Below are 15,426 nucleotides of genomic sequence, written 5' to 3'. Positions count from 1 at the left end.
GAGGCCTTTAGCCTCGAATGTAAAGATGTTGAACTAGTAATAAGTACTGGTGGAGCTCAGTTGACTATTACTGAGAAAATGTCACAGCAATATGGCTTCACTAGGAAGGATGTATGAGGAATGTGGATGACAGCAAGACACCCAGGTAACTATAAATCTATATATCTTTACATATACATAAGTAGACACATGAAAATATAGTTGGGTTCAGTGCTCAAAGATGATGCCATTGACATTTTAATTCGTGGGGGGGGGGAGGGGGCGGGGAGAGGGAATGTGTCTGTACTCTCCCAAGTTCTTAGTACAGTGCTCTGCACACAGTAAGCACTCAATAAATACACCTGACTGAGAGAGACAGTGACCAGGTCCAAATACGACCGACAGTCTAGATTACAATTACACACACAAAACTTGTCCTTAGTTGTGCTGCCTCTGTTGCTTGCAGATCTCCTGTGACCTCTTGGGGTCTGCCCAGCAGCCATCTCGCTTCCTCCCACTTCAGCCAGCAGCCGTCCAGAAAAAGGCTGGCTCCCTGATGAACAGAGAGGACAATGCCCCACGGTGGAGATAGCACCAAGAAAGCATGCACGAAAAAAACTAGGAAGAGACTGCCAATGCAGAAGAGATGAAGGAACTGAGGTCCGGAGAGGTATGTGACTTGCCCAAGGTCACATGGTAGGCCAGGAGCAGAGCTGGGATAAGAAGCCAGGTTTCCCGCCTTCCAGCCCTGGGCTCTTCTCACCAGGCCTTGCTGCCTTCAGAAATACCACCACTCTGCCCTACCCAGCTCTGTGGCTTCCCAGGATTCTTTCCCTCAATGATTCCTGTCCAAGCTCAACTGAGGTATTTGTTAAGTGCTTACTATGTGCCAGGCACTGTACTAAGCACTGGAGTGGATACAAACAAATCGGGTTGAGCCCAGTGCCTGTCCCACATGGGCCTCCCAGTGTTAGAGAAGCAGCGTGGCTCAGTGGAAAGAACCCGGGCTTGGGAGTCAGAGGTCGTGGGTTTGAATGCTGGCTCTGCCACTTGTCAACTGGGTGACTGTGGGCAGGTCACTTAACTTCTCTGTGCCTCAGTTACCTCATCTGTAAAATGGGGATTAAGACTGTGAGCCTCACGTGGGACAACCTGATTACCTTGTACACCCCAGCACTTAGAACAGTGCTCTGCACATAGTAAGTGCTTAACAAATACCAACATTATTATTATTATTATTATTAATCCCCATCTTACAGATGACGTAACTGAGGCATAGAGAAATGAAGGGACTAGGCCACGCCGCTTCTCCATAAAACTGTATATATATCCTTTGGCCATTTTCCCTATCTGTACTTGATTTTAATGTCTGTCTGTCCCTCCAGACTGTAAGCTCCTTGAGAGCAGGGATTATGCCTACCAACTCTGTTGTACTGAACTCTCCCAAGGGTTTAGTGCAGTGCTTTTTTTTATACAGGAAGAGCTGAATAGCTATCACCGCTTCATTAGGATGATCTTTATGAAGCTTCTGCTCAAAAAGAGTTACTCCTTTCTTGACTCTACTGCCCTATGCTGGTCTGTCTCCAGCAATTAATTCCCAGTTTTCAGCTGAGAGGCAGAATCATCTGAGGCTTAGTTTGCTTTGATGAAGAAGTTTCCTCTGCCCTCCTTCCCTATGGTTTCCCAATTTCAGCTGTTTGGATAATCTACCATCATCCTTTTCTCCTCACATGTTCAACTCAGCCCAGCTGTGTTGACGTGAGAAGAGCTTTATTGCTAGGAAACTGACTGCTCCAGGATTTAAGTGTTTGGGATCCGGTCGTGCAATCTGATGTTGACTATAGGCACAGAAGTGAAGCCGATGGAACCGTTCGATGAGTCATATGCTAAATGTGTCGGATATGGCGTCATTTGACTATAGCAATTCTTGACTGATTATTTCTAGGACAGTGACTAATGTTCAAAGTCTACTGAGTTGGACGAGAATCCCAGAGGATTTTATATCTGTATCCATATGTGTGTGTGTGTGTGTGTGTGTGTGTATATATATATATATATATGTATACATAGAATATATATACATGTCTCTAATGCCTATGACCAGATGTCGTGCAGCATCTTCCAGCACAACCCTGGAGAATCGACTGAACAGGACCAGGGCTATAACTACTACTAATGATGCTGTTTGGTAGGTGCTAACTATGTGCCTGGCATTGTGCTAAATGCTGGGATCCATTGAGTGCTTACTGTGTGAAGAGCACTGTACTAAGTGCTTGGAAAAGTACAAAACAACTGAGTTGGTAGACACGTTCCCTGCCCACGACAAAGCTTACAGATGAGGAACTGAGTAACAGAGAAGTTAAGTGACTTGCCCAAAGTCACAGAGCCGGCAAGTACTAGAGGCAGAATTAGAACCCAAGTCTCCTGACTACTAGTCCTGTACTCTTTCCACTTGTTTTGCTACAAGTAAATTACTGAGTCATTTGCATCAGATAAAACTTAGTTACTTTTCCTGGCCATGCACAATTTCTTGACAGCTGCCTGATAAGGCAATATCATGAAGAAATGACCATTGGTTACTGAAAAATATAGATTGGGTTTCCCATTCCAAGAGATCTGTTGTTAATATGGCTACATTATTATTAATCATCCCTGCCCATGATGAGCTCACTACATAGCTCCTGGAAGATACCTTCATTCTCTGTTTAAAAATTCATATGCTTACCTGTGTTATTTTTGTATTTTTTTTTAAATGAATGAGCATAGGTACATCAATGCAAACACCTGTTTTTCCAGGGCTTTGTACAAAAAGCATTAAAATGAAAATGAGCTGATTGGTAAACTATTTCATTATATAAGAAAAGATACAATTCTGTTAGCATCATATTTTCCTTATGTTCTGCCCAGTGTCAAGTACCCTGTTAACGCTGAATAATGAATAATAGTTACATGCTTTATAATGACACATACGTTGCATTATTTCATACCTTGCACACTAAGTACAAGAGTCAAAGTCAAGTACTACAAGTTCTACTCTTACTAAGTGATTTAGGTTAATTTTTTCCCATCTGTAATAATCCTCCTTATCTACTTAACACTTCTATTAGGAGAACAGCTAACTGAAGATGGAAATGTGCTCTGAAAGTCAAAAGTGCTTCAGAAATGCTAAATAGTAACACAAATTGGGTAGAGGCGCAATTACACAGACAAGTATTTCTTGGAATTTATATTTAAATTAAGTATTTAGATGAAGCTGATATAAACACAACTTAAGGTATACTTGGAAGCAGCCATATAGGGTTGCATGAAAAAAATTGCTACTGAGTGGGCATTAGTAGAGAGGCATGAAGACTATCATTACCCTTGTAGATCAGTTTTGCAATTAGGCGTCTGAAATAGATGAGAAAATACTGGATCTAATATATTTTTGTAAAACTACACTTTGATTTCACGAGTGTACAGAACTCTTGGAAGAAATATTCTGAGGAGCATAGATGGATTCAACCTTCTCCACAGATAATGAGGTTCACTAGCCACTGGGATTAAATTTGCTGTCAAGGAAAGAAAAAATAGTAAGTTTTATACTGCCCAGCAATGCAGCTCATTTCCTATATTTGTGACTTCAAAGCTCCTGGGATGGCCTAATATATGGGAAAATATCAGACAGGAGTGGCAAAAGTCCTCCACCTTGAAGAGAAACTAGAGAAAGACACCTAAATCCAACAGTTGAAAAGGAAATAATAGTAGTATTTACTCAGCTTTTACCTTATGCAAGGCACTGAGGGGAGCTACAAGGAAAGTAAAATGAGATCCCTGCCCTCATGGAGCTTAGAGTCTAATGTGGAGTGACAGCCAAATGATGTGAAGAAAGGCTCAACAACTATTTTAAAAGTAGCAGTTTGGCCTAGTGGAAAGAGCCCAGGCCTGGGAGTCAAAGGGCCTGGGTTTTAGTCCCAACTCCATCTCTTGTCTGTTGTGTGACCTCTGCTCTTTCTAGTGTGGAGTTCAAAAAAGAATCAGCCAGGCAGGGCCAAGGTTCTATCTGGGGCTGAGGGTGAGAGTGCCATCTCCCAGGACACTGAATGAAGGAGGGAAAGCCTCTCTAACCTATCACGGTTCTGAAAGGGTCCAATTGCCTATGAAAAATGACCTGGAAATTCAGGCTAAGATTCTGCTTTGTCTTAATAACCTAGTTAAGAGGTGCAAAGTCCCAAGTAATAGTCTCTAACCTGTATTATACTTTGGCAGCTTCCATGTGCTCTACTGCATGAGGTACTAGGCAAAATAGGAGATAGTTGAATACAAAGATATGGAAAGAACCTGAAAATCATCACTTGGGAAAGACAGCATTAATGAATACAAAAATGCATATACACTTCAATCATTCTACACACCTTCGCCACCTAAGCACAGCCCTAGGGAAAATCCTACAGAGTACCATATTGTGCTAAAGTCTAAGAACAAATCGTTAATTATGTGTTTTTCCTCTTCTACCAGTGAGATCATTCTTAAAATACACAAATGTAAAAGAATTGAGAAGGTTTGACTTCTTTTAAGGGGTATTTCCTCTCAAAAATACAATCTCACCCTTCTTCACCTAGTCATATGGATGTAAATATTCTTGAGACCTCATAAATAATAATAGAGCTTTTGCAAAGAGCAAGTGAGCTTTGCTAAAGGTGTCTGGTATTTATCAACATATAAATATAAACATTAAAACTACAAACAGCTGAAATACATAGTTTCAATTTCCAGAACATAAATCAGTTCATGCACTTTTCCTTTTTTTTCCTGTCTCCTTTATGAACGCTCACCATGTACTGTCCAAAGTATTATCGAGTACCACAGTGCACGTTTCCTTTTTCATTTCCCATGGTTATTAAATCTTCGGCTTCTCTGCTGAGACTACTAACGATGGTGCGGTTTTGTGAAGGGCACATATATCTCTGAGAAACTGAGCTGAGATCATTCACTCACTTCATGCACGACACGGAAAAAGGGAGAGGAGGAAACTGGCCATTATCTTCCTAGTTTTTATACAAATAAGTCAAGCAGGGAAAAGTCCCCCAAAATCTTCTTCTCCTAGTGCGAGTTATAAATCTTCTAATCTGCCCATACATACTTCTCTCAATTTCCACCAAAATATGTATGTGACCACTTTTATGGTGTTTCAAGAACCCAAAATACTGTTCACTGGCACCAAGACTATAAAAAACCCAAAACTGCTGCTTATAAAATATTCCCCACTAACACATACCCCATGGGGCCAGGAAATCAATAAACTCTAGAGATTGAGCAGAACAATTTAAAAGACAGCTGTCCTCGTCTAGGTGTGATCGCTGTCCTTGTCTTACAGTAATGCATCCTTGCAACCGCTTAATTAATTTGACACAGGTTCTATATAGCAAAAAGTTCAAGCTGTTTTTACTAGTCTGTAGTAAAAATGTTGAAGGAAGTTAAATTTAAATACTGTTCAGGTTTTACCAGAAACAGAGAGGTTAAAACACCAGAACCTCTCCTGGCTTTCACATTCAGGGGGAAAAAAAAATAAAAAGAAGAAATCACACTCAGAAATGTCTGCGTCTTTATATAGCGCAGAGACTTTCAGCATATTTGTTCAGCTCCTTCAGCTCTTTCTTCCTCTATGTGGCCCGGGAGTGATACTGATGAGACTATCAGTCAAGGGTCAAATGAGTCTGTATTTCCCCCATCCTTAAATTGGAGTACACGTTTTCTTGCTGCATGCTGGTGTAAGGGGAGAAAACATTTCAAGGGCAAACTCCCTCAGAGGAGCCACCCTGCTGAATGGAAGCATTATTACTTTGGCTGTGGTGGCATTTTGCAATTCCACCATCATCCATGCTTCCTTAGAAGACCAGAATAATAATAATAATAGTGATAATAATTGTGGCATTTGTTAAGCACTTACCATATGCCGGGCACTGTACTAAGCGCTGGGGTGAATACAAGCAAATCAGGTTAGACACAGTCCCTCTCCTGCATGGGGCTCATAGTCTTAATCCCCATTTTACAGATGAGGGTAACTGAGACCCAGAGAAGTGAAGTGACTTGTGGGTCACACAGCCGACAGGAGGTGGACCTGGGATTAGAACCCATAACCTTTTGATTCCCAGGCCCATGAGCAATCCACTACCCAATGCTACTTCTCCCAGAACACACCTGGGGTAATGGCGCTACCATTACGTGCTGCCACAGCAATGTCATAATGACTAGAAGGGAGGAAGGAGGAGAGGTTGAATATGTTTGCAATACAATGAGCAAGAGGAAATCAGAAAATGTTATTCAATTTTACATCAAAGCTTTTGTGTGCAAGGGAGAAAAGCAAATCCTTGAAGGTCACGGAATAGTACGATCACACGTCCCAGTTTCAACGAAAGGCTTACTTTCAGACATGTATTTAAAACAAGTATCACCTAATTCAGTGAGCCTAGAGAAGTCTGGGTGACATCTTCAAAAATGTTTCCAGACAACGGTTTTGGTTTTTAAACCTGACTTCTTTTGCTCTTGTACTAACACAGCTATTTCTTGATTCTATTTATTGCCTTGATTCTATTTATTGCTATTGTTCTTGTCTGTCCGTCTCCCCCGATTAGATTGTAAGCCCATCAAAGGGCAGGGACTGTCTCTACCTGTTACCTATTTGTACATTCCAAGCGCTTAATACAGTGCTCTGCACATAGTAAGCACTCAATAAATACTATTGAATGAACAGCTAGCAAAATATCTTTCCCCTCTTTCAAACCCTAAAATGACTTCCCATTTCCCTCCATATCAAGCAGCAAGTAAAAACCCCTCATTCATTCATTCAATAGCATTTATTGAGCACTATGTGCAGAGCACTGTACTAAGCGCTTGGAATGTACAATTCAGCAACTGATAGAGACAATCCCTGCCCAATAACGGGCTCATGCTTAGCCTTGAGGCTCTCCATCAATTCTGCTCATTTTATATTTCTGCTCTCATCACCAGTTACTCCCCAACTTGCTCTCTTTGCTCTTCCTCAAGTTCACCTTCCCTCCTTCCCCAATGTGTTAGACCCACATCTCAAAGCTCTTCTAAAATCTCAACTCCTCCAACAAGCTTTACCCTTTCAATCCCAACATCCCAAGCAGTAAAAACCCACCAGTCATTTCCTGCACATATATAGGTAAAGAATTACCAAGATAATTCAAGTTTCAGATGGTATATATATTTATACCCATCCTCAGCTTTGTATATTTATATGTGTCTATTCAATTCTATATCTGATTACTTTGATTACTTCAGGGTAGGTATTTTTAGGTCTGGCTCACCCATTAGAGGGTCATGGACAGGGGCTGTATTACTTCTTTGTGTTGTACTCTCCTAAACCCCATAGTACTGTGCACTTCACACCATGGGTACTCAGTAAATACCAAGAACTCCAATCAGCCATCTTGTGATACTCGCCCCGTATCTTTTAAATTATATTAGAAATTACTTCTTCATATTAATGCCTGTTGCCCTCTTTAGACAGTAAGCTAGAGACTCTGGGCAGAAAATGTGTCAACTATGTTTCATTGTACTCTCACAAGTGCTTACTTAGTACAGTGCTCTGCACATAGTAAGCACTCAATAAATATTATTGAGTTATAAAAAGACCTGAAAAGTCAAGAAATTCAGAGGTCCACTTGCTCTTGAGTTCCTCCTTAGAGGAATGGCATTGGGGGCTGGAGTGATAGAGTTGTACACTTCAATCAGGAGTCGGCTCAGGAAACCCAGGCCTATTTTTCCCAAGCCAGGAATCAATCAGCCTCTCAGAACTCCAATTTACATTTATATTCCCAGCTCCCTTTTTTCTTCTATCTGAAGGGAAACTGTCAATAGTCAATGCTTGGTTTTCACATGGTTTTTGTAAATAAAATAGTGGGTTTACTTCTTTCTGCATGGTAGTGATGTAGGATACTCACTGTTGAAAAGGTAGGGCTTTTTAGGATATTCTGTACAGACACACCATGAGTAATCTAGGGTTTATGTTGATTTTAATCACAAGTCAAATTCTTATAACGCTTTAAGACTCTAAATTTGCACTGTAGCTCCAGAGTCCATTTTTAAATGACACCAGTTTAAAAGGATAAAAATCCTAACTTGGAAAAGAAAAAAAATAACTTAGATGTGTTATTTTATTTTTAACAGCCATAAGAGGTTCTTACATTTAAAGGGGAAAAAAAATCAATACCAGAAAATATTCACCCTCAGGCTAAGGTTTCATTTATTTATAAAGTAGTAACCAAAAGAGAACTTTTTACACATGAGCTTTAAATTCTTGGAAAGCTAAGACAGAAAGGTTTACCTCAACACTAACCATGCCAGTACAACCGGAGTTATAATAGCTTTTGTTTACTTTCTATGAAGAATATTAACTTCTGCTGATCCTTTTTGCTTCTGCCTTAGTTTCCTGTTCTTCACTTTCTACTATCCCTCTCAGAACTGCACCTGGAGAGTTTCCAGTACTCTACCAGCCTCAGCTACAGAAGGGAGAGTCAAGCAGAGGCATACCCATTCCATTCCTAGCTTGGCAAGTGGCTAGTGGGTGGAAGGCAATGTGCTACAAGTCAAAACTCACCCGTGATGGGCAGTAATGGCATGGGAGAGAGTCGAGGGCGGAGACTCAAGTTTACTGCGTGGAAGAAGGCAATGGTAAACCACTTCCATATTTTTAACAAGAAAACTCTATGGATACACTGACAGAATGATTGCGGATGGAGAGTGGGATGCATCTGGGAGAGATGTGTCCACGGAGTCGCTATGGGTTGGAGACTACTCGACAGCATAAGACCAGACAAGACTATTATTGCTTAATATCATTAGAAACAAGGGCTTAGTAGAGTGCATTGCACTCAGTAGGTGCTCAATAAAGTCCATTACTGCTACTAAAACAGTGAAAATGATTAACTGAAGCAATCACACCGGGACTAGAATCCTGATATGGAGTGTGTTAGTATGTACTCTAACAGTCTATAAGACATTTAGGATTTCTAGGTGCACGTTGTTGGACAACTCCATCAGATTCTCAGGAAACCACTTGCGAGTCCAATACACCTAAGGCATTCCAAGCTTTCTTTGGCTCAGATGAACAAGGAGGAGAATGGATAAGAATGTTCTTTCCAATATAAAAGATGAGGGAGAAATGCAGGAGGAGAGAGAGATCTAGCCAGAGAAATAAGGAAAGGGAACACAAGCAAGCGAGACACAGAGAGATGTATACAGCAACACCGGCAAAGGGAGCCACATGCACATAAGGTCAAAGATAAGTGGAAAGAATACTGTTTACCCTTAGGTCCTTGAAAAGACTTTGCTGTAGTTTTATTTCTGTATCTGGGCCCTACCCTGGGTCTTGGAAACCAGAACACAGTGTGAAAGAGAGAAGGGAGAAGTTAAGAAGAGGTAAAGTATTCTTATAACCATGGAGCAGGAATTTACATCAGTCCATAAAATGTTAGGCATTTTTAGAGAACTGTAGCTGCAGAAATAAATAATATACAAATATATATTAAATCAGTTGATAGGATTAGAAGTTGCCTCCCTAACAATTTGGGGGAAAAAAAAAATCAGGCCACTTATGTTGTTCAGAACTGTCACAGCAGTGGGTTTTCAACATCTTCTTGACTTTAGATGAAGGAAGATATTCAGAATTATCACAGAACACTGGTTCTGGCAATTATTTACCTTATCTTTCTAGTAGAGTCAATTGTCAAAAGCAAATTAAGGTATTACACACTGATGAATCTCATATTTCACATTGAAGGATTTTAGAGCACATTTAATTATTTCACCCATCTGTCTCTAGATTAAGCATTAGTTATGGGTCAACAATTAACACTAATCTCTTAATTCCCCTATTTTCTCATATTAAAAGAATCCTCTTGGAATGACTTCTAATAAATCAGCAGTATTTTCCTGAGGACAAGTCTTGAATTTCTACCAATTTACTCCCTTATATCATTTTTTCCCCTACCAGGATTCAAAGTTTTTTCTACGGTAATCACTTAGAATCCATAAAAACCTGTTTAATAAACTTTCGAGAAGCAGCAAGGTGTAGTGGATAGAACATGGACCTGGGAGTCAGAAGGTCATGGGTTCCAATTCAAGCTCTGCCATTTTTCTGCTGTGTGACCTTGGTCAAGTCACTTAACTTCTCTATGCCTCAGTTACCTCTTCTGTAAAATGGGGATTGAGACTGTGAGCCCTACATGGGACAGGGACTGTGTTCAACTTGATTTTCTTGTAACCACCCCAGCACTTCGTACAGTGCCTTAGTAAGCGCTTAACAAGTACCACCATTATTATCATTGTCATTATTAATGGACCTCTTACAGATTTTTGTTTCAGCAAGCACTATATAATAATCCACACCACCTTTATTTATGATACTGGAAAGCTGCTGCCCACTAAAAAGAAAAAAAAAAGCTTTTTATGATATTAATTTAGCCTAAAAATAATGATTTTACCATCACCAATACATATAACCAACATACGGATGGAATGGAATTTTGATAATAGAGATGTAAACACTATCTTAATTATTGTCATTATCATCATCATCTTCTCATTATTCATCATCTCCTTATTGTGCCAGACAAAGAATGCCATAAACAGAAGGGCTTCCAGCTGTCCTGCCTCTGTTTGGACTTGTAGCTGGGACTGATATACACTGAGCATGTGATAACAGCCCATATCCTCTCCACTTAAGTGATGCAGCTATCTTGCCCCTCTTTTCCTCAGCATGGTAAGGATAGCACCTTCTATAGCGAAGGAAGCAGTCAGGCTCTAGTCTAGGACTACCTTACTCAACCCAAGCCCTGGCATACATCCGTGTATAGGACAAGGTGCCAAGCACTCCCCATAATCCTGGAGCAAACTGAGCTGCAAGCTGCTGCATTTTCAACACTGTTTTCCTCACTATTATATATCAAATTCCCTGGGTAATTAACACAAATGTGAGGAAGACTTTGAAAAGCCAGTTTACAGCTCTTAGAGCGACTGAAGATTTTAAATATCTCTGAAATCTGTATTAAAAGAGGGCAAAACAGGTCAGAAAAGGTAGGCAAAAGTTACTTTAACCGAACTCGCAGAAATCGCTTAAAAGTTTTAAATTTACTACAGGTTTAAGATTAGCGCAATACCACACATATTTTATAGTGCTTTCCAGACTTCCCTTCTTTGAGAGAGAGCAAATAAACTCCTGACAATCCACTGCACATGTCCTTGGGTAGATATAAAAATGAAGGTGCCCCACTACAAATATTGACAAAACAATAAACTCCTTTAAATCTCTTCCTTGGGAACCACAAGAGGTAGTTTGTCTGATGACATTAACTGAACAAATCAAATCAATCCCAGCATAGAATATTGTATGTGTTCATTTTGTCAATAAGTGCTATTTTGTAATTGTCCTGATATGCAAATTCAATGTCTGCATCTCCTAAATTTTCTCCCATAAGTGACCAATGAAAAAAGCAAATTATCCACAGGGCATTTGAAGGCAATATTTCACCTTCATTTTTACCAATTAATCTGACCATGCTTCTATTTAATAGAATCAATTATTTAAATTCTTTACCTGAAATGTGTCTATTTTAAAAGGACCCAAAGGTTTTTTTTAAAAAAAGAGTTGCACATTTTCTAATTTTCTTTTTTGAGAAGAGATGAGAAAATCATGTTTTACTACATACCATAGTCAGTGATTTTACAGGACACCAAGTACAGCTCTTTCAACTTAAGTCCTTCTTTAGCAATGACTTCCACACACCTGCAACGAACAAAAAAAGGAAAATTACAGTAAGGCTTTTTGTGTTAAATTAAGAAGGACTTTTCTCCTACTACCATAAAAAGAGGTCAGGGCTGATGGATGACCAAGTACTATTTTCTTTCCTCAAACATCTTTTAAGCTGCTTCGAGAGAATGTATTATTGGTATCTTTTAAAATCAAGTGCTACAATCCTCATATGATTTCAATTAGATGCATTGATGAGTACTTTGCCTATTATAAACTAAAGAGCTGGAAAACTAGAAAAATACAGTTTTTTTAAATGAAAAAGATCCATATGCTATAAAGTTGTATTTTATATCACATCTTTCTGGCATTAATGTACTTGGAACATGAAAGGATTAATTTTGGTTGGAAAACAATATTTTGTGTCATGTGTCCAATCACCAAGAGTGCAGCTTATAATGTTTAAGCTTTTTAGATCATTTCTAGATAACAAGCTCCAGAAACACTGGTATGGCAATATAAACATTTTCTAAATGCTAGAAATGTATTAAGGACATGAAAGTTTGAATGGATTGGAGTGAATAAATGAAGTCATGTAACAGGATGGAAAAATTTGCTTGTTTTGTTTTCCTAAAATTCTGAGCCTTTTGTACATCGGTCATTCTCATCTTTTCCAACTTGCCAATGAAACTGATTAGGTGTCTTATGGCAAATATAAGATTTTCTGTCTTTTAACTTAAGATAGTTTAATAATAATAATGTTGGTATTTGTTAAGTGCTTACTATGTGCAGAACACTGTTCTAAGCGCTGGGGTAGATACAAGGTAATCAGGTTGTCCCATGTGAGGCTCACAGTCTTCATGCCCATTTTACAGATGAGGTAACTGAGGCACAGAGAAGTTAAGTGACTTGCCCACAGTCACACAGCTGACAAGTGGCAGAGCCGGGATTCGAACCCATGACCTCTGACTCCCAAGCCCGGGCTCTTTTTACTGAGCCACGCTGCTTCTATAATTGGGTACTGGCTTCGAATAACTTTTTCAATATTAACCCCTCTGGTTAACTGAAGCACAAAATCAACTTTATAAATAGTCACTGTTTTTGTGGCCCAAGACCTTAAACTATTTAAACCAACTGTAGTTAACACCACACACAAACCCCTCTCAATATATTCATTCACTTCCTCAATTTTTATTCATCTGTTAAACAAAGAGAAAAAGCCCAAAATATTAACTTTTTTCTACATAGTAAGAATCCAGCTATTTGATATTTTCCCATCACTTCAGACAACACCACCACTCTTCCTGTCTCACAAGCCCGTAACCTTGGCATTATCCTTGACTCCACTCTTTCATTCAACCAATGTATTCGATGTATCACCAAATCCTGTCAGTTCAACTTTCAAAAACATCGCTAAACTCCATCCTTTCCTCTCCATCCAAACTTCTACCACATTAATCCAAGCACGTATCCTATCATAATAATGTTGGTATTTGTTAAGCGCTTACTATGTGCAGAGCACTGTTCTAAGCGCTGGGGTAAACACAGGGGAATCAGGTTGTCCCACGTGGGGCTCACAGTCTTCATCCCCATTTTACAGATGAGGGAACTGAGGCACAGAGAAGTTAAGTGACTTGCCCACAGTCACACAGCTGACAAGTGGCAGAGCTGGGATTCGAACTCATGAGTCCTGACTCCAAAGCCCATGCTCTTTCCACTGCATCACGCTGCTTCAGGTCTATCATGACCTGAATACTGCATCAGCCTCCTTGCTGACCTCCCCTGCCTCCTGTCTCTTCCCGACTCCAGTCCATACTTCACTCTGCTGCTTGGATCACTTTTCTACAAAAGCGCTCAGTCCATGTTTCCCCACTCCTCAAGAATCTCCAGTGGTTGCCCAGCCACCTCCGCACCGAACAGAAACTCCTTACCATCAGATTTAAAATACTCAATCACCTTGCCCCCTCCTACCTCACCTGCTACTATCCTACTATATAACCCAGGCCACACACTTCGCTCCTCTAATTCATTCAATTGCATTTATTGAGCGCTTACTGTGTGCAAAGCACTGTACTAAGTGCTTGGGAGAGTACAAGAGAACAATAAACAGACACATTCCCTGCCTATAATGAGCTTACAGCTTAAAGATGACAACACTGTACCTTGATCTCATCTTTCTCACCGCAGACCTCTCTCCCACATCCTGCCTCTGGCCTGGAACGCCCTCCCCTCTTATATCTGACAGACAATTACTCTCCCCCTCACTTCAAAGGGACATCTCCTCCAAGAGGCCTTCCCTGATTAAGCCCTCTTCTTTTTCTTCCGCTCCCTTCTGCATTGCCCTGAACTGCTCCTTTTATTCATCCTCCCTCAGCACTTCTGTACATACCTATACATAATCTTGTATTTATCCCAGTGCTTAGGACAGAGTAAACGCTTCACAAAAACTAAAATTTCTATTACTCCTATTAACTGCAGACTAAGTGATCAGCACTCTATTTGAGTTTCACTTATATCAAATGCAATCACTTGACCCAGAAAAGCCAAAGATAGGAGCCAGGGAATGAGAAGCAACACAAATTGATTTCACTGTACCAAATCAAATGATGCTTTGTGGAAGACAAGAACCTAGATTTATACAGGAGAACACCATCAAGATTCTATATGAAAACTATATAAGAGTAAGCATTTAATACATACCATATATATACATGCATAAATATAAGAATATGTAAATATACATTTACAAAAATAAATCTAATTAGGAACCACCAGGTCAGGTTTATCTGCCTATCAGAAATGAGTGAGAGAAGAGCCCAAGAGTGGATCCAGCAATCATGAATGGCCACTGTAAAGATCATTACAATACTCAAGGGGAAAACTGACAAAGGCTTAATAATAATAATTATGACATGTTAAGCGCTTACTATGTGCCAGGCACTGTACTAAGCACTGGGGTAGATATAAGCAAATCAGGTTGGATACAGTCCCTGTCCTACATGGGGCTCACAGTCTCAATCCCCAATTTACAGATGAAGGAACTGAGGCCCAGAGAAGTAAAGTGACTGCCCAAGGTGACACAGTAGACAAGTGGCTGAGCTGGGATTAGAACCCATAACCTTCTGACTCCCAGGCCTGTGCTCTATCCACTATGCCATTGAGGGTTACCCTGTACGTTTCAGATTAAAATGTTAAGCAGAAATAGGTGGATATAACAAGCAGCAGCAAGGATTTTTATTCAACTTTGAAAACCCAACTAGATGATTTGATTTATATGCTACTTATTCCGCTCATTTTCAGTAACTGAAGAACAAGTAGATCAACTGCAAAATAAGCATCTTAAATAGTAAGCAGCAATATTATCATTTTGGATATCTAGGTCCTTACACTAGTATGATCTTTGTGTACACAACCTAAGAGACATTCTGGTCACATCTGCATGAGGCAAAACCAATGTCCTTTGGGAAAATGCAGAGCCCACATATTTCTTCAGAGTGCAAAAGTGACCTCATTTTCAACTGAACATAATGGGAATTTTAGAAATCACTACTTTGTGGTGTGGTTAGCAAGGTGTGGTTAAAAGCCAGATCTCCACTTCAAAGACTCTCTTTTTTTCCCCTGTAAAATTTTGCCCTCTTGATTGTCTTGGATTTTTAAGTGTCCCCGAGGAAGCCCAGCTGGGAACTAGAGAA

At 39.9% G+C, this 15,426-nt stretch overlaps 1 protein-coding gene and 1 non-coding gene across 3 annotated transcripts in view; one reads left to right on the top strand and one right to left on the bottom strand.

Annotated features, from left to right (window-relative positions):
* The window catches only part of FBXL17 (F-box and leucine rich repeat protein 17), a 390,787-nt gene that overhangs the window by 123,498 nt on the left and 251,863 nt on the right, over window positions 1-15,426 (bottom strand). For both annotated transcript variants that reach the window (XR_003755671.2, XM_029053886.2), the window contains exon 7: window positions 11,694-11,770. Coding sequence is in view for 1 of the 2 variants with exons in the window: in XM_029053886.2 (XP_028909719.1) it covers window positions 11,694-11,770 (77 nt within the window). In the remaining variant the exon portion in view is untranslated. The remainder of the gene's footprint in view (window positions 1-11,693; window positions 11,771-15,426) is intronic.
* On the top strand, window positions 8,437-8,574 carry LOC114807752. Its single transcript, XR_003755826.1, has one exon. It is a non-coding gene; the product is annotated as a small nucleolar RNA SNORA7 (small nucleolar RNA).

This window comes from Ornithorhynchus anatinus, chromosome X3 (assembly GCF_004115215.2).
Source record: "Ornithorhynchus anatinus isolate Pmale09 chromosome X3, mOrnAna1.pri.v4, whole genome shotgun sequence".
Classification (NCBI taxonomy): Eukaryota; Metazoa; Chordata; class Mammalia; order Monotremata; family Ornithorhynchidae; genus Ornithorhynchus; species Ornithorhynchus anatinus.
This window is presented reverse-complemented; position numbering and strand designations above follow the sequence as displayed.